We start from the raw sequence: 19,677 nt of genomic DNA on the forward strand, positions 1-19,677 counted from the left end.
GTTTAATTACTTGTTTATTAGTTTTTTTTTTTCCTTAAAATTATTCTATATTTGGATATTTAATAAAAAAAATGCCATATATATAGATAAGAAATATATATTTATTATTTAATTGACACGTAAAACATTATTCTATATAATTTATTATCTTGTTTTTGTTTTTATTCTATTTATATATTTCAGAAAGAAATCAATACAACATATCAGAATGTATATATTGTTTTCGATTGGTCTCTTAATTATTATAATTTTGTTGAGCGATATGTAAAATCATATAATTTAAGTTTGTCATATGAATTTAGATAAGAGGAAGTTTCCAATTATTCACATAATAATTGTCTGTAGTGTTAATATTATATATTTATATATATATATAGATTCAAAAACATAAATAATTATATAAGATAAAAAGTATATAGTTGGTAATATATGGAAACCAGCTTCTAGCTAGCATGAGGACGCAGGGTCCCAATTCATTTATGGGGAGACCTTAAGAACTCCACTGCCAAATGCCAACTAGCAAAACACCCTTTGCCCATAAAACAATTAATTGCAATCTTCATTTTTCAATCTTCAAAAACCCTCAAATCATTCTAATATATATATATATATATATATATATATATATATATATACATATTTATCATCATCGTCATCATCACATGATCATATTTTTTATATCAATATAATAATTCATAATTGTGTGAATTATTTTCCTTTATTCTTTGTTTTTTTTTTTTTCAAATGATAAATTTGGATAGCAATAAACAAAATATATATATATATATAATCTTTTTTAATGAACTTTTTTTTTTTATTATATGATTATGAGCTAATTTTGGCTAAGATTTATATGCAAGTCTCCATAGTTAATAGAAACAAATGTATGAACCTACGTTCTATTTTAACAACTTCACTTTAATACTCAAATTCATTTAAATTTTTTTAAAAAAATATATTTAAAAGTGATAAACGGACGCAAATTTATTATCTTGTTTTTTTTTTTTTAAATCGAATACTATCTATTTATTATAATAAAATTTTACATATTAATTTTTAGAATTATATACTGAGTTTTTATAATAATAAATATACGATCATTGTCACGACAGTACGGTGACCATATAAGTAGCACCCGGAAAGGAGGAGGAGAAAAAAAAAAAAAAAAAAAGGGGGGGCCACGTCAGCAGCCACGTCAGCAGGCCCGGTCAGCAGTCCCGGCCAACCGGGGCCTGCCACGTGGCAAGACCGCGTCACTCCGAAAGGAGCCACGTTGGCGATCCGCGTGGGTGCGATCCGACGACCCAGATCAATCGTGCGATCGGACGGCCCAGATTAAAACGAAATGAACGGCTGAGATCAAAAGACAAGGGGTTATAAATAGAACCCCCACACCAGACCACAAACCCTAGCCGCCCGCCGCTCGCCGGAGAAGACGAACCAGAGGCCGACCGCCGCCACCCGCCGCCGCACCGGGGAAATTTCTGACCGCCGATCGAGGTAAATTTCATACCCCCGACTCGTTTTTCCCCGCTGATTCCTCCTATGGCCAAATCGAGGCCGAAATCCAGGCCAAACGGCCGGAATACGCGGCCGAAGCCCAGCGGCGCCGCCGCGCCCCCTCTCGGTTTTTGCCTCCGACGAGGCCCTTCTCGGCCTCCGTTCGATGCAATTTTTATATCACCGTGATCACCATTCTTTTCTCTACAGGTTGACCGAAGCCGAATCACCAAAACACGAACCTCGCCGGAGAGCCGCCGTACCCGAGAGCGCCGCCGCCGGTAAGCTCCGTTTTTCCGTGATTTTTTGGCCCCCCGAGGGCCCTAGGGTTGTTTTCTGACAAGGACCAATGCGAGTGTGGCCGAATTCGGCCGAAAACAGCCAACCCGAGGCGACTCGCCGCCGCCAGCGGCGGTGCCATCGCCGGAGCACGGCAGAGCCGCCGTGCCGGATTTGCAATTTGGGCCGAAAGAGGCCCTGGGCCTAATTTGGGTTTTTTTTTGGAACACGTGCAGGTACTGTTAGTGTGTTTCAGTTCCCCAGGAAAAATTCAGGGAAAATTAGGGACGGCCTGCAGGCGCACTGTGAATCGTATTCGGATCCCGAAAACAAGTAAGGACCCCTCACCCTATTTCCTATCACGGTATTAAAGTTCAAAATGATAAAACGGTATTTCTTGAATTAAGGAATGTGTGAAATTGCTTAAGGTGGCTAATGGAGCCCGAGTCTAGTGTGATTGGTGATTTACTGTTATTTGGCATGTTTACAGCTTTAAATGCAAAATAAGGTTTGATGTGTTCATTTTACAGATTTGTGTGCATATACTACGTTTTTATTAATCATGGGTTGAATGACTGAAAAACTGATACTGTATGTTGTCTGTTTGGCATGAATTACTGTTTTGCTTGTTTGTATGTGAATTGATGATGCTGACTGAGGAAAAGGAAAATAAAAGATTGTGTAGACTGATAATTGTATTATGGGGGTCAGCCTGACTAGATATCCTGGGAGATGGTGGACGGACCGGGTCCGTAGGGAACCCTACCGGGATTGTGGTCTCACATGCCGGACGGGGTATGGAGATCTTATGGTTTTGGCGCCCATACCGGACGGGGTATGGGGACGGCCCGTTTCACCCTCATACCGGACGGGGTATTGAGGTTTATGGTTTTGGCGCCCATACCGGACGGGGTATGGGGGCGGCCCGTTTCACCCTCATACCGGACGGGGTATTGAGGTTCATGGTTTTGGCGCCCATACCGGACGGGGTATGGGGACGGCCCTGGAAACTGATTATGAATGTTAAAGGTTAACGGGTAGCGGAACCCCTATGGACCCCCACGGATACTAGTAGGCTGGTAAATGAGAAAAAAGATATGTTGTACAATGATTGAAATTTCAAGGGGCGTGATAAGTGTTATGTTTTACAGCTTATATTATTCAATGATTATGATAATGTTATTGTTTTTTTTCTTATATTGTTTTCATAAATTCCACCGAGGTAAGTGGAGGGTAAAGGTTTTCATGTTAATAAACGAGTTTGTTGTAAATTATGCTCCATTGGTCTTTTGTGTTTTTCTACCCACCTTTACCTCCGTGACGGTGAGATATCGTGATGTTCTTACTGGGCTAGTGTAGCTCACTCCTTATTTAACCATTTCAGATCAGGAAGACATGGTTCCCGAGCCCGTTCCGCAGGAGGACGACGAAGGGGATGCCTAGAGACTCTGTAGTCATACTCATAGTTTTATTTTCGAATTTCTCTCTTAGTTAGTTTAATCTTTTACATTTTTAGTACGTTTTTTGTTTTTTTTCGTGTAAGGGATGTTAACTGAAATTTTGATCTCGCGCATTTGATATATTTAAATACTCATTTCATTTTAATATTTCCGGGCCGTTACAATATAATTATTATTTGTTGATTAGTTAGACCTCATTAATGGTATAACAATTATTTTACATTAATAGAAGTCTTGGTTGTTAACTAATGTTAGTTATCATGTCGTCACATATCTTCATGTTCAAATACCATCAGGTGATATATATGGATTTACATGTGATCAATAGTTTTCACTGGGTGTCTATATTTTATTTTTTTGGGTCAAATTTTAAGTACATTAAATGCAACTACACATGTGTAAATAAAGAACTTTTAAAATATTAGCATAGTGTAATTTGCTTGAAGCTTTTAAATTTGTAAGATTTTTAGCTTCTTGTAAAAGAAATTTGTATTTAAGTAACATTAATTGAGTGTAAATAATATTTATTTAAGATAAAAGAAAACAAATTTTTAAAGAAGTTGGATGTATAAGTTTGTTTTGATAGTAGAAAGGGAGACAAAATGCAAGCTTATGAGATATTATGGTGCATAGAAGCAAAACACAACCAAACATTCGTAAAAGTAGTCTCCTTTTTATCTTCATTCAAAAGTTTTGGTCTACATTCACCCAATCCTTTTTTATCTTCCTTCACTCTCTCTCTCTCTCTCTCTTCAAGAACAAGATTTTACTTTCTTTTTTTTTATATATATATTTTCAACTCATTAAAATATATTATTTATTTATTTATTAATATTTATTAATTATGATATAATATTTTAATAAAAATATACAAAAATTTATAACTCAATTTTTTATTTAAAATAGAAATTATCAATTTTTCAGTTAATTAATATAAAACTGTAACTGTAACGCCTCAATTTTTTTTTTTTTTATAGCATCAACGGCGTTACACCAACTTTGTTAGCATATGTGGCATAACATATATCATCCCATAAATAAAGTCGGTCATACACATAGAAAATGTTCCAATCAAGTCATTCAATTTCTAAAGTTTTTCTATAGTATATCCATCATTATAGTATCTTATGAATTCACAATTTCTCGTTTCAAAATGAGTTACTTGCTACCAACTATGTAATTATTCCATTTTACTAGTCATACTCCATGCTCCGTCTCCTCTATACGCTAGGTTTGAAAGCACGCAACTCTGATCCAGTCTCCGGTATTATTTCATCTCTAAGTGATAGGTAATGAGTATACACAAATTCAGTAAAGTAAATTTAAATCACAAACATAGCATGGAAATCCAATTAAATGCCTAATCTCCTAGTTCTCCCCCCTTCCCCCGCCCCCCCTTCAATTGGCACGTCATCTTTTCTATCCACACTCTCATCCTCTTACTCATCTACCCCAACCGTAATTACCACATCTCTTCGATGAAAAATTATCAACTCTACCATGTGTAATCACCATATTAAACCACCCCAACATTTCCAACGTACTTGTCCCCTCGACCCTGACCAAGCCTCTCACCCACACTGTTACTCCCAAATAAAACCCCCCTCAGCCGTCACCAATATCGACGACCCCTTTTTCTCACCACTCGACCCCCAACTGGCCACCAACACACACCGTTACCATTTTCTTCTGTCACCAATATCGGCGACTCAACTCGTTACTAGTCTGGCAACTCCCGAGCATCACCAATTTCGGCGATTGACTTACCTTTTTAAGTAACGACAACTAATATCGGTGTCCCAATCCTAAGCCAATATCACAACCAACAATATACCATCTCCACAATCATATTCAAGTACCACATATACATGCATATTTAACAAACATACAAGTTAATTCAATTTAAAACATTTATAAGTAATCAACATCTCTATACAGTTTTCAAATATACAATCGCACTTATATTACGCGCACACACACACCTACTGTTACTGTTCTCCATCCTATCTTCCCAATCTCTTTCTCTCTCACCCAATAACTCACCTCTATTAACCACTTACAAGCTCGCACTTCTTCCAAACTATCCCATACTCTCTGTCTCTCCCTTCTCTCACCTCTGCCTCTCTCACCTCACCGCACTTCTCTCTCTATCACCCTTAATCACCCTATAACCCCCCATGCTTTCATCCAAAACACGTTCCCTGCATTCTGTTCTGCCTCTCTCTCCCTTATGTCTCTCTTCTCACTCCAATACCCCCTTCAGACCCTCTCTGTCTCTCAATTCTCGTTTTACAACCCATTTTCAGTATGTTTTCCCTATCTCTCCCCTTTTCCTTATGACCGATTAGAGCACACACATTCTCTCTTTTCCCCTAATACTCGCAATTCTTATCTTCTTCTTTTATGGTAATCATCTAAATTTCACTTTCTTGTATGTATTTTCCACGGATTCCCCTACTCTTCTTCACTCACAGTCCTAATCGGACCTTCCAATAACTGAAATCCTTCCTTCCCTCTCCTATTCCTTCAGGAACCTATCTCCTCCTCCAATTCCCTACACTATCTATGACACCGTAGAAATTCAAATGCTAGATACCATTTCAATGTTTGAAATGTTTGAGTTTACATTACAAATGTACCATTTTTATGTTTGAAATTCAAATTCACCATACCTCCGGTCTCCATCATCCTCCACACTGCCACAGCTCACTCAGTCGCCTTAATTGTCTCCTTCTTCTCCAGCTCCCTCTCCCATCCTCAACCGACTCCTCATTTCTTCTCTTCTCGTCTCTTCCTTCTCTCTCTCTCTCTCTCTCTCTCTCTCTCTCTCTCTCTCTCTCTCTCTCTCTCTCTCTCTCTCTCTCTCTCTCTCTCTCTCTCTCTCTCTCTCGAATATTCTCAACAATCTCCTCTCTTCCCTTCTTGTTTTCCTTTTTTCCTCTCTCTTTCTTTTTTTTTTTTTCCTTCATCCTATTTATAGCCCACTTGCTAATTATCCTAGCTGTCCATTCCTATCTCACAATCTACACCGTTCCTTCTCACCCGTCTCCCTCTTCTATACCCATATATACATATATATATATCCTTATTATTATTATTATTATTGTCATTCATTTTTTTATAACCCAAAAATCCAGTTATTACATTATTCCCCCCTTTAAAAGAAATTTAGTCCATCAAATTTTGTTATATTACCTCAAAGAGTTGCAGATAGTTACTTCTCATCTCGTCCTCTTGTTCCCATGTTGCTTCCTCATTTGCGTGATGTCGCCATTGTATCTTCACCATAGGTATTATCTTAGTTCTCAATTTCCTTTCTTGTCGCTTGAGGACTCGGATCGGTTCCTCTTCGTAGGTCAAATCCTTCTCCAATGGCAACGATTTGTACTGTATAATATGTTTCGGATCAGGGTGATATTTTCGTAGCATAGAAATGTGAAATATATCGTGAACTCCACTATACTGCAGAGGAAGTGTTATCCAGTACGTAACCATACCCACCTTCTCGAAAATCTCAAAAGGCCTTATAAAGCGCAGATTAATTTCTCTTTCTTTCCAAACCTTAACAAACCTTTCATTGGGGACACCTTTAAAAACACATGATCTCCTACTTCAAAGCTCAAATCCCTCCTGCGATTGTCTGCATATCCCTTTTATCTACTTTGGGCAGCTTGTAAATTCTTTTGTATTACTAACACCGTAGTTTCTTTCACTAGTTCTGGCCCAATCAATTGTCTCTCTCCAACTTCCTCCAAACACACTAGCAATTTGTAGGGCCTACCGTAAAAAGCCTCGTAAGGAGCCATCCCAATGCTAGTATGGTGACTGTTATTATAAGCGAACTCCATCAAATATAGCATCTCCTCCCAATCTCCCCTATGTCAATAACACATGCCCGCAACATGTCCTCCAATACTTGTATAGTTCTCTCTGTTTGACTATCTGTTTGTGGATGAAAAATATTACTAAAACTCAACTTGATACCCAATGCATGTTGTAAACTTCTCCAAAATCTAGAGGTGAACCGAAAATCCTGATCCGAAACAATCAATACGGGAATGTCGTGTAATCTTACCACCTCCTTGATATACAACCTAGCCAACTAATCCACTGAATATGTCACCCTCATTGCTAAAAAATGGAAAGATTTAGTTAAACAGTCAATTACCACCCAGATACTATCATGCTTCTTGCGATTCCTTGGCAACCCGATCACAAAATCTATGGAGACATGCTCCCACTTCCACTCGAGTATTGGCAAAGGTTGCAACAAACCCCCAGACTTCTAATGTTTCACTTTTACTTGTTGACATATCAAGCACCTCGACACATATTCAGCCATATCTCTTTTCATACCCCTCCACCAGAAACTTTTCTATAAGTCCTTATGCATCTTAGTACTCCCCGAATATATGGCAAATTTGATGTTATAAGTCTCGCTAAGTACTTCTTCTTGTATCGCACTATCATTAGGAACACACATTTTGGTTCAAAATCTGAGTAACTCATCACTCTGTACACTAAATTCTTTTGATGTCCCTTGTTTTACTCCCTTCCGGGCTGTCTGTATCTCAGTATCCACCATCTGTCCCTCTCTGATTTTCTGGACCAAGGTAGGTTGAGCCCTAAAACTAGCTACATATTTTTCGCTGCTTTCTTCTTGAATTTGTAACTATTGCATGGCTTTACGTGAATTCCACTCAGACACCATCAAATGGGCCAATACCCCAATACCCTTCCGATTGAGGGCATCTACCACCACATTTCCTCGTCTGGGATGATACCTGATCCTACAATCAAAGTCTTTCAACAAGTCCATCCATCTCCTCTGTCGCATATTTAACTCCCGCTGAGTGAACAAATATTGTAAGCTCTCGTGATCTGTATAAATTTTAAAAGTTTTCCAATATAAGTAGTGTCGCCATAGTTTTAAGGTATAGAATACTGCAGCTAGTTCTAAGTCATGTGTCAAATAGTTCTTTTCATGTATCTTTAATTGTCGGGACCCATAGGTTATAACTCTCCCCTACTGCATTAGTACACAACCCAGTTCGAAACGAGATGTGTCACTATACACCGCATAACCTCCTTCACCCGACGGAATGACAAATATCGAGTAGTAGTAAGTCTGCGTTTAAGTTCTTGAAAACTGCTTCCACACTTATTATCCCACTCGAACTTCACATTCTTTTTGGTCAATCTAGTAAAAGGCGTCGCAATACTCGAAGACCCTTGGACAAACTGGCGATAATAGCCAACTAGCCCCAAAAAACTTCTGATTTCTGATATAGTATTCGGTCTTTCCCACTTTATCACTGTTTCTACCTTTGTTGGGTCTACAGATACCCCATCTTTCGATACAATGTGGCCCAAGAATGCTATTTGATCCAGCCATAACTAATATTTACTGAATTTTACGTGCAACTTGGTTCTCCGAAGTATCCCTAGGACCGCTGCCAGATGTTCAACATGTTCTACTGAATCCCTCGAGTCTATCAATATATCATCTATGAAGACAATAACATAACAGTCCAAAAGGGGTCTGAACACTCGATTCATCATATCCATGAACGTTGTCGGTGCATTCGTTAGTGCAAAAAGCATCACAAGAAACTCATGTCTATACCTCGTACGGAATGTCGTCTTTGCAATGTCTTCTGCCCTAATCCTCAACTGATGATACCCAAAATATAAATCTAATTTTGAAAATACATGTGCTCCCTGCAATTGATCAAATAAGTTGTCTATCCTCAGAAGATGATACTTATTCTTTATCATTAGTTGGTTCAGATTCTGGTAATCAATACACATTCTCATAGTTTCATCTTTTTTCTTAACAAATAACATCGGGGGCCCCCATGATGATACACTGCTCGAATGAATTTCTTATTCAGTAACTCTTGTAACTGCCTACTTAGCTCTAGTAATTCTGATCTTGCCATATAATACGGGACTTTGGAAATTGATTGCATGTCGGGCTGCAGTTCTATGGTGAACTCGACATCTTTATTTGGTGGTAATTCCGAAAGGTCGTCCGGGAATACATCCAAAAAATCTCTCACTACCAGTATCACCTGGAGTGTGAGTCTCTTATTCTCGTTCCCTATCAAAGGCACATATAAGATTTTTAACTCACACATTTATCAATTCAAGACTACTCTGTACAATACCTTAAAGTAAAATTTATTTATTTATTTATTTTTTCGATATAATAAAAGATTCTTCGTTAGGCATTCTAAATACCACTCTCTTATGGAAGCAGTCTATATGAGCATACTGTACAGCAAGCCAATCCATTCATAGTATTACATCAAAGTTTTTAATGTTCAGCAAAATTAAATCTACCTTTAGTCTCATCCCCTCTATTTTTATTTCACATGAAATAAACATTACATCGGTACGTAAAGTGCCACTAGCTGGCGTGGATACTACAAGTACATGATTTAGTACCATTGGTTTGACTCCTATTTTAGATGCAAACATTGGTGATATAAATGAATGCGTGGCCCCAGGGTCAACTAATACTCTACCAGGAACATTTGAAATGTAAAATGTACATTGTATTACTCCTGGAGTCATAGCTACCTCCGGGGCTGTTATGGCAAATACCCGTCCATGAATCATCGGTCTACTAGGCTCCATGGGCAGGGGGCAATCACATACGAAATGCTGAGTTCTGTCAGACCGGTAGCAGCCCTGACTGCCACCCATGCACAGGCGATCTCCATGGTTCTTACCGCATCGCGTGCAACCTGTATTATTCAGAGGTATCTAGTGACTTGGTGTTAAATCTTATACCATTCTCTGCCTCTTCTCTATTTGGCCTGATGGGGGTGGTGGTCATCTATAACTGAAAAGTCCTCTATTATTCTCAGGATGTTCTTTATACAGTGTCTCTACCAGTTGCACCTTCTCTAATACCATCTGATAAGTAGGGAACGCAAACATAGCTACCTGGTGATATAGCTCTAGCATTAATACCTTCTCAAACCTCCTAATTTTCTTCAATTCATTCATCATAACTTCGGGCATAAACCGACCCAAGTCTATGTACCTCTCTGCATATTCGGCTACTAACAACCTCCCCTGCCTAAGTTCTGTGAATTCAGTTTATTTTCGTTGTCTGAGAAAATCTAGAAAGTATTCTGCATTAAAAGCTTCAAGGAACACCTCCCAAGTGATTGGGGGAATCAAAGCTCTCTTTTTCAATTTCCACCAACGCCTTTGCTGATCCTCTTAACATGAATGTGGCCAGTTATACCTTATGTTCAGTTGTCACTATTATCACTTCAAACAATTTTTCTATTTCTTTATCCAGTCTTCTGCTACCAATGGATCAGATCCCTCATTGAAGGTCAGGGGATTAAGCCCTCGGTATTTTTCAATGTTGCTCGTATCCACTCCACCTTAGTGAACCCCTTATTGTGGAACAAATGCTGTCTCAAATCGTTGTTCTCTCTTTCGAATCATCGTTATTAAGCTCTCAACCTCTGCATAGCTGGTTAAAGTCCTTTTAATATGCCCCTGTTTGTCCCGCATGTGGTGCCGGCGGAACGACAGAGGATTTTGGTTGTGAGGGAGGAGGCATTACTTGGTACGGGAGTGGCCCTTGAAATGCAGAGAGGGGCACCTCGTGGATTGCAAGTGCTCGTTGTGGGGCTTCCGGCAGGTCCTGTGCACCCGAGGCGGATTCTCGACGAGTTCGGCCTCAACCCATCTTCATCATTTTTCCTTGATCTACTTGCAGGATAACAACACACATTAATATTTCTCCTTGTTTGCTCTGATACCAACTGTAACGCCCCAATTTTTTCTTTTTAGCATCAGATATCAACCCTGTTAGGATACGTGACATAACATATATCATCCCATAAATAAATTCGGTCATACACATAGAAAATATTCAAATCAAATTATTCAATTTTTAAAGTTTCTCCATAGTATATCCATCAATATAGTAGCTTACGAATTCACAATTTCTCGTTTCAAAATGAGTTATTTGTTACCAACTATATGATTAATCTATTTTACTAGTCATACTCCACGCTTCGTCTCCTCTATATGCTAGGTTTGGAAGCACGCAGCTCTGGTCCAGTCTCCGGTATTACTTCATCTGTAAGTGATAGGTAATAAGTATACACAAACTTAGTAAAGTAAATTTAAATCACAAACATAACATGAAAATCCAGTTAAATGCCTGTATTATTCATAGGTATATGGTGACTTGGTGTTAGATCTTGTACCATTCTCTGCCTCTTCTCTATTTGGCCGGATGGGGGTGGTGGTTGTCTATAACTGGAAAGTCCTCTGTTATTCTCAAGATGTTTTTTATACAGTGTCTCTACCAGTTGCGTCTTCTCTAATACCATTTGATAAGTAGGTAATGCAAACATAGCTACCTGGTGATATAGCTCTAGCCTCAATCCCTTCTCAAACCTCCTAGCTTTCCTTAATTCATTCATCATAACTTCGGGCACAAACTGAACCAAGTCTATGTACCTCTCAGTATATTCAGCTACTGACAACCTCCCTTGCCTAAGTTTTATGAATTCAATTTTTTTTCATTGTCTGAGAAAATCTGGAAAGTATTCTGCATTGAAAGCTTTAAGGAACACCTCCCAAGTGACTGGGGGAATCAAAGCTCTATTTTTCAATTTCCACCAACACTCTGCTGATCCTCTTAACATGAATGTGGTCAGTTGTACCTTATGTTCAATTGTCACTGTTATCACTTCAAATAATTTTTCCATTTCTTTTATCCAGTCTTCTGTTACCAATGGATCAAAGCCCCCATTAAAAGCTAGTGGATTAAACCCTTGGTATTTTTCAATGTTGTTCGTATCCACTCCACCATGGTGAATCCCTTGTTGTGGAACAAATATTGTCTCAAACCGTTGTTCTCTCTCTCAAATCATCGTTGCTAGGCTCTCAACCACTCTGCATAGCCAGTTAAAGTCCTCTTGATATGCCCCTTCTTGTCCCGCATGTGGTATCGGCGGAACGACAAAGGATTTTGTTTGTGAGGGGGGAGACACCGCTTGGTACGGGGGTGGCCCTTGAAATGCAGAGAGGGGCACCTGGTGGAATGCAGGTGCTCGTTGTGGGGCTTCCGATGGGTCCTGCACACCCAAGGTAAATTCTCAACGGGGTCGGCCTCGACCCTTCTTCGTCATTTCCCTTGGTCTACTTGCAAGATAACGACACACATTAATATTTCTCCTTGTTTGCTCTAATACCAACTATAACGCCCCGATTTTTTTTTTAGCATCAGCGGTGTTACATCAACCTTGTTAGCATACGTGGCATAACATATATCATCCCATAAACAAATTCGATCATACACATAGAAAATGTTCAAATCAAGTCATTCAATTTCTGAAGTTTTTCCATAGTATATCCATCATTATAGTAGCTTACGAATTCACAATTTCTCGTTTTAAAATGAGTTACTTGCTACCAACTATATAATTATTCCATTTTACTAGTCATCCTCCATGCTCCGTCTCCTCTATACGCTAGGTTTGGAAGCACGCAACTCTGGTCCAGTCTCCAGTACTACTTCATCTGTAAGTGATGAGTAATGAGTATACACAAACTCAGTAAAGTAAATTTAAATCACAAATATAGCATGAAAATCCAATTAAATGCCTAATCTCCTAGCTCCTACCCCACCCCTCCCCCCCTTCCATTGGTCACGCCATCTTTTCTACCCACACTCTCCTCCTCTTACTCATCTACCCCTACTGTAATTACCATATCTCCTCGATGAAAACTTATCAACTCTACCATGTGTAGTCACCACATTAAATCCCCCCAACATTTCCAACGTACCTGTCCCCTCGACCCTAACCTGGCCGCTCACCCACACTGTTACTCAAAGATAAAACTCCCCCAACCGTCACCAATATCGGCGACCCATTTTTCTCACCACTTGATCCCCAACTGGCCACCCACACACACCATTACTGTTTCATTCCGTCATTAATATCGGCGACTCAACCCGTTACTAGTCTGGCAACTCCCATACATCACCAATATCGGCGACCTACTTACTTTTTTAAGTAACGACAACCAATATCGGCATCCCAATCTTAAACCAATATCACAACCAACAATAGACCATCTCCACAATCATATTCAAGTACCACATATACATGCATATTTAATAAACATACAAGTTAATTCAATTTAAAACGTTTATAAGTAATCAGCATCCCTATACAGTTTTCAAATATACAATCACACTTATGTTGCGCGCACAACACACCCACTGTTATTATTCTCCATCCTATCTTCCCAATCTCTTTCTCTCTCACCCAACAACTCACCTTTATTAACCACTTACAAGCCCGCACTTCTTCTAAATTATCCCTTACTATCTGTCTCTCATTTCTCTCACCTCTACCTCTCTCACCTCACCGCACTTCTCTCTCTATCACCCTCAATCACCCTGTAACCCCTACACTTTCATCCAAAACACGTTCCTTGCATTCTATTCTGCCTCTCTCTCCCTTCTGTCTTTCTTCTCATGCCAATACCCCCTCCAGACCCTCTTTGTGTCTCAATTCCCCTTATATAACCCGATTTTTGTATGTTTTCCCTATCTCTCCTCTTTTCCTTATGACCGACTAGAGCACACACATTCTCTCTCTTTGCCTAATACTCGCATCTCTTATTTTCTTCCCTTTTGTAATCATCTAAATTTCACTCTCATGCGCATATTTCCCACGGATTCCCCCACTCTTCTTCACTCACAATCCTAATCAGACCTTCCAGTAACTGAAATCCTTTATTTGCTCTCCTATTCCTTCAAAAACCTATCTCCTCCTCCATGTCCCTATACTGTCCCTACAACACTGTAGAAATTCAAATGCCAGATGCCATTTCAGTGTTTGCCATGTTTGAGTTTATATTACAAATTTATCATTTCTATGTTTAAAATTCAAGTTCACCATATCTCTGGTCTCCATCGTCCTCCACACCGCCACAGCTCACTCAGTCGTCTTAATCATCTCCTCCTTCTCCAGCTCCCTCTCCCATCCTCAACCGACTCCTCATTTCTTCTTTTCTCGTCTCTTCCTTCTCCGTCTCTCTCTCTCTCTCTCTCTCTCTCTCTCTCTCTCTCTCAAATCTTCTATCGACAGTCTCTTCTCTTTTCTTCTTATTTTTTCTTTTTCCTCTCTCTTTCTTTTTTTTTTCTTTTCTTCATCCTATTTATACCCCACTTGCTAATTATCCTAGTCATCCATTCCTATCTCACAATACGCACTGTTCCTTCTCACCTCTCTCTCTCTCTCTCTTCTATACCTATATATATATTCTTATTATTATTATTATTATCATTCATTTTTTTTACAATAAAAAAACTCAGTTATTATAGTAATATTATTATATTGATAATTCTGTAACTTATAATTTTTTTAAAAAAAATAGAGATAAAAATAATTTTGTACTTAAATCAAAAGCATGCATGCCATATTATTATGTTGCCGAAAAATATATAATTAATAATAAACTTTATCTTTTATTTACTTTTTTAATAAATTTCTTCTCCTATTCCATTCCTAGACACCTTCTTCCCGAAAAAGTACACGACCAAATTAATATAAGGACGACAAAGTTTTGCACAGCAGGAAAAAATCAAACTTCTTTTTTCTAGTCATATAAGTTTACTTTAAATTCATATATATGTATAACTTCCATAATAAAAACACATCTCAGATAATTAATTAATTAATTGAATTAAGGATACTCGTATACACTTTAATTTCATTTTTAAGATATATACTACGTTTCTTTGATGAGCCAATTTTATGTTTAATTATGTTAAAAGTAAACTTCTTCAATTCACATGCACATACTTTATATCCCGTTTAATACATTTGACAATTAATTCATATAATGAGTTGTACCAAAAAATGTGATATTTTTGTATTCTATTATCAGGTGATTTTCAAGTATATAAGGCATTTCAAATTTTATAAAATAAAAAAAAAAAAAAAGTATAATATATAGATAAAAGATAGAAATAGTTTTTAAATTAAATATATCAATTGTTTTAATAAAAATCTAAATATTTATTAATTAAATAATAATCATAATATAATTTTTATATTAAATAAATATATTTAAATTTTAATTTAACAATATTAGGGACAAAAATCAAACATAATAATAAAAATAAAAAGAAAATTTACTTGTCAACCGAAAGTAAGTATTATTGGTGTACTTGAAGAGAGGGTCTTCAAGTACTAATTAATTAATCAATTAATTACCTTAAATAAATGTAAATTAACCTGCACACGTAAGCGCACCCATAAGACCGGTATCTGAATCTAATTATACCCTAGGGCTCCGCTCGCGCGCATATACATATATAATAGTTTTAATTCTTCAAGAATCTAATTAGTATCATAATATTTATAAGATAAAAAAGTAAAAATAAAAATAAAATCTCACGTAAGATTATTTTTATATAAAATAAAATTAATTAAATTTAAATAGAAGAGCATATATGGGGAACCGGTGCCCGCAAGCAACGGCCCAGATTCTCTCTCACATTTCTCCCATTTCGTTTATCTTCTTCTTCTTCTTCTTCTTCTCCTCCTCTACCCTCCTGTTCTCTCCCTCACTCACACACTGTCTTCTGATTTGCCGAAGAAAACAAAAGTCAATTGAACCAATTTTTATTTACTTGATGTTACTGGGCAAGAGGCCACGACCTCCGATGAGGAGGACAACGAGCATGACGGGGATCACCGTCGATGTATCGGGAGTGGAGGCGTCTGAGCCGTTCGATGAGCAGAACGTCCACCATGTTGCGGCAGCCACTGGAGGAGCAGAGGAGTCCTCGGCAGTGGCCATAAGCACTGCTTTACGTGATCAGAACATGCTGATGAACTCGGCGGCGTACGATCGGCGGTTCCTGGCTATGGTGTCGCCGAGAAACCAGAGGAGGACTAACTCTCGTGATTTCATGGAGACTGCCGATTTTTTGAGGACCTGTGGCCTTTGTAAGCGCCGCTTGGCTGCTGGTCGTGACATATACATGTATAGGTAATACGTTCACACGCGCACACACACACACACACACACACACACAACATCTATGTTTATGTATATTCATGTATATCTATCTAATACAGGAGCATCTATATATATTATACTAATTACACTGGAATAGTACTCTTAGTTCGTAGTATTATCTAGTTAAAAATTATTCTCAATTTTGATGGTTCTTCTTGTTAAAAAAAAAAAAAAAAAAAAGCTCTTTATATATACATATATGATTTTTATATAAAATATATACAGAAGGGTTCAGTTCACTTTTTTACAGGTCGGAGTTACGGAGGAGATTTTGTATATGTAGAGGGGATAGCTCCGTGTGTGCGTGTATATATAATATGTTATATATATTTTTTTAATTAAAAAGATTAATTGAGTTAATTAATTAGATTAACTTCTGATACTAATTGTGGAAATAATAATGAAATAATTACAGGGGGGATACAGCATTTTGTAGCTTAGAGTGCAGGGAGGAACAGATGAAGCAAGACGAGAGAAAAGAGAAATACGGTGTCGTATCGTCAACTAGATCGGAAAATCACGAGTACCACCGCCACCAAGGCGCATCTTCCCCAACCTGAGGAGGAGGAGGAGGAGGGAGGGGAAGGAGTTCGTTCATTAATACATGGGTCGGAAGAGAGACAGCACAGAGAGAAGAGGGCGTTTTGTCTTCAATATTTTCTTCATGCCCCATCAAAAAAAATAAACTAATATCTTCTGCACAATCCATAATTAAGCCATGATAATCAAAACAATATTATTGTTATTAATTTTCTTATTAATGATAATATTGTATAAATTGGAAAACTGTACAAAAATATATATATATATATATATTGTAAAATCTAGTGGGTGCAGTGCAGTTTATGTATTGGATGATGATGATGCCGATATTGGGGTACAAAAGAAGAAATCAATTGGGCTTGTGGTCGATCTCTCTCTCTCTATATATATATATATATATATATATATATATATACACCGTGCATTTCTTCTTTTTTTGCTAAATCTTAATTATTGATGTGTTAATTCATACACTATGTATATATTTACCATGTAAAATTTATAATTAATGGGATGGGTTTTGCTGTTTCAACTCATATATGTGTGTAGGTAAATATATATCCTTAACTTCACATATGTATATATATGTATTAATAAATACATGAGTAAATACACATGTATGTATATGTATATTTTTATGTGAAGGATGACGACAAGGAGCAAGAGGGAGTGGGGGCGTCGGACACTTTTTTATGTATATGAAATTGGAGTTGGATTGTTGACACAACTCATCGTATCCGGATGTATTGAGGGATGACACTGCTTTATCAAAGTGACGACGTTTTGATTAGGACTACAGAATGGGCAACAACTTGTTTAACCATCCCATTAAATATATATATATATATATATATTAGAATATAAATAATTAAATAAATTATTTCAGTGAATTCAACTATTTAAAAATGATTAATTGCAATGATTTATTTTATACTATACGGTATCAATATTTTATTTTTTATTAAACATTAATTTTGATAAAAATAATTTTAATATTGACCTCTTTATCATTTATGAATAATTTTTTTAACTTTAAAAGATGAATTTAAATTTAAGTTTATTTATATATATATATATATTTTTTTTTTGGGTAGAATAAAAAGATATTTTTTTTATTAATTAGTACATTAACAGATATTTTTAAAAGTAAAGTTTTGCCGAGTTAATTCCTAACAAAAAGTAAAGATTCATTTAGTGAGTAATGAGGGTGGGGAATGCTTTTTACACACAAAAAAAAAAAAAAATGAAAGCAATAAACCTAAAAGAAAAAGGTGGTCCTCCCAACAAAATAATTACCTCCACACTAATTCTGATGTCACTCAAACTCGGATGACACCCACCATTTAAAGTTTATATTTGATGTTACTCCCAAAGTAAAATTATAATCAATTTAATTCCAAAATATGTAAATTTCACAATAAGAAATTTTAATTTTCTCTTTATAATCCTCTCCCGCATATATCTCTAACCATGGTTTATTTCTTTTCTTTTTTCTTTTTTTTTTTTAATAATATATATTTCATCTTTTAATTTTATATATCTTTTTTCATTTGAACTTTTAGTTCATGACTACATAATTTTCATGCTTGTATCCCATGTTCAATCAACTTCTTTTAATATTTTCTCCACTATTTCTCATAACTCTTCTTAGAGCAAGATGTGATTTCAAGTTTGGACTTTTTCTTTTCCCCCCCTCCCCACCACCGTAAAAAATAAGTGGAAGAAGTGAAATTCATACATCTTTGAAAAATATAGCCATTGGATGTTCAATTTTCAAGCTTCTATTTATTTTCTTTCACATTCATAATTTCTCTTAAATGCTCTAAGACTTCAAATTAATATAAAATCCAATTTTGTTTTTGTTATTTTTCTTTCTTTTTCTTTTTATTTTTTATTTTATTTTTTGGTTTGTCATCAATTCAAAAAAGACATACTAGGCGTAGGAAATGGGTAATGGTTATGTGTAATTCAAGTGTATTTATATGAAGTTTTCAATATTTTAAAAGATAACAATAATAATAATTATGAGTTTAAATAACCAAATTGCTCTTGATTTCCTTAAATGTGTTGGCCTCACAAAAAAAGTACAAATATTCATCTTCATGTTTGATTCCAAAGTTAAATTAATTTATAGAATAACAAGGGGAGAGGGAGAAATGTGGAAGCCAGAAATTGTCGTTTCTCTAATTAAAAACCGAAAGAGATTCATTTGGAGTGTTTATAAAATGAGTTGGTGGGTTGCTTTTGGGCCCCACGACGTTTACATAAAGTCCCTCTCCTTTATATATATATATATATATATGTATAACCCTTACCTTAGGGCCAGGGACCCACCATTTATTTGTGTTTAATTTTTCATCACCCACCCATTAATTGTTTCACTTTTAATTTTTATTTGTTGAGTAATTTAATATTCTGATTCCTTTTTTTTTTTTTTTTTTTTGAAGGAGATTCTCCAATCTTTATTTGGAATATTCAAGTTTTAATTATCATCAATTATTAATTAATAGTGTGTGAGCTTTTTTCTTAAACCAATTCTTTTATCATACCAAGATTTTTAGTACATTAATATATTAGTTTTTTTTTTAAATAAAAAATAATAAATCAAACTTTAATTCGTTATGAATAATATATGTTAGTTATTTGTAGTTATATTATTTTTTATAAAAAAAAATTAATTAAAAATTTGAGAAATGAATTTCGTGAAATTTGTTTGTTCCAAAATATAATCGCATGTCGTTTAATGCTATTTTTACAAATTTATATTTGAAAATATGTGAACAAAAAAGTCATTTTCTTTGTGAGCGGA

At 36.3% G+C, this 19,677-nt stretch overlaps 1 protein-coding gene across 1 annotated transcript; it reads left to right on the forward strand.

The window, feature by feature from the left end:
• Positions 1–15,759: 15,759 nt before the first annotated feature.
• Positions 15,760–17,237, forward strand: LOC110820339 (FCS-Like Zinc finger 5). Its single transcript, XM_022049791.2, has 2 exons — positions 15,760–16,295; positions 16,741–17,237. Exons 1-2 carry the CDS (start codon positions 15,937–15,939, stop codon positions 16,883–16,885), a joined length of 504 nt encoding a protein of 167 aa, XP_021905483.2. The 5' UTR covers positions 15,760–15,936; the 3' UTR covers positions 16,886–17,237.
• Positions 17,238–19,677: the final 2,440 nt, after the last annotated feature.

This window comes from Carica papaya, chromosome 6 (assembly GCF_054855325.1).
Source record: "Carica papaya isolate Zhongbai chromosome 6, ASM5485532v1, whole genome shotgun sequence".
In the NCBI taxonomy this organism is placed as follows: Eukaryota; Viridiplantae; Streptophyta; class Magnoliopsida; order Brassicales; family Caricaceae; genus Carica; species Carica papaya.

Bases quoted from the DNA above. Each gene is read 5' to 3' on its own strand.
- LOC110820339 (XM_022049791.2), top strand. From the start codon at position 15,937: ATGTTACTGGGCAAGAGGCCACGACCTCCGATGAGGAGGACAACGAGC. The intron at 16,296-16,740 runs GTAATACGTTCA...AAATAATTACAG, and splicing joins CGTGACATATACATGTATAG to GGGGGATACAGCATTTTGTA.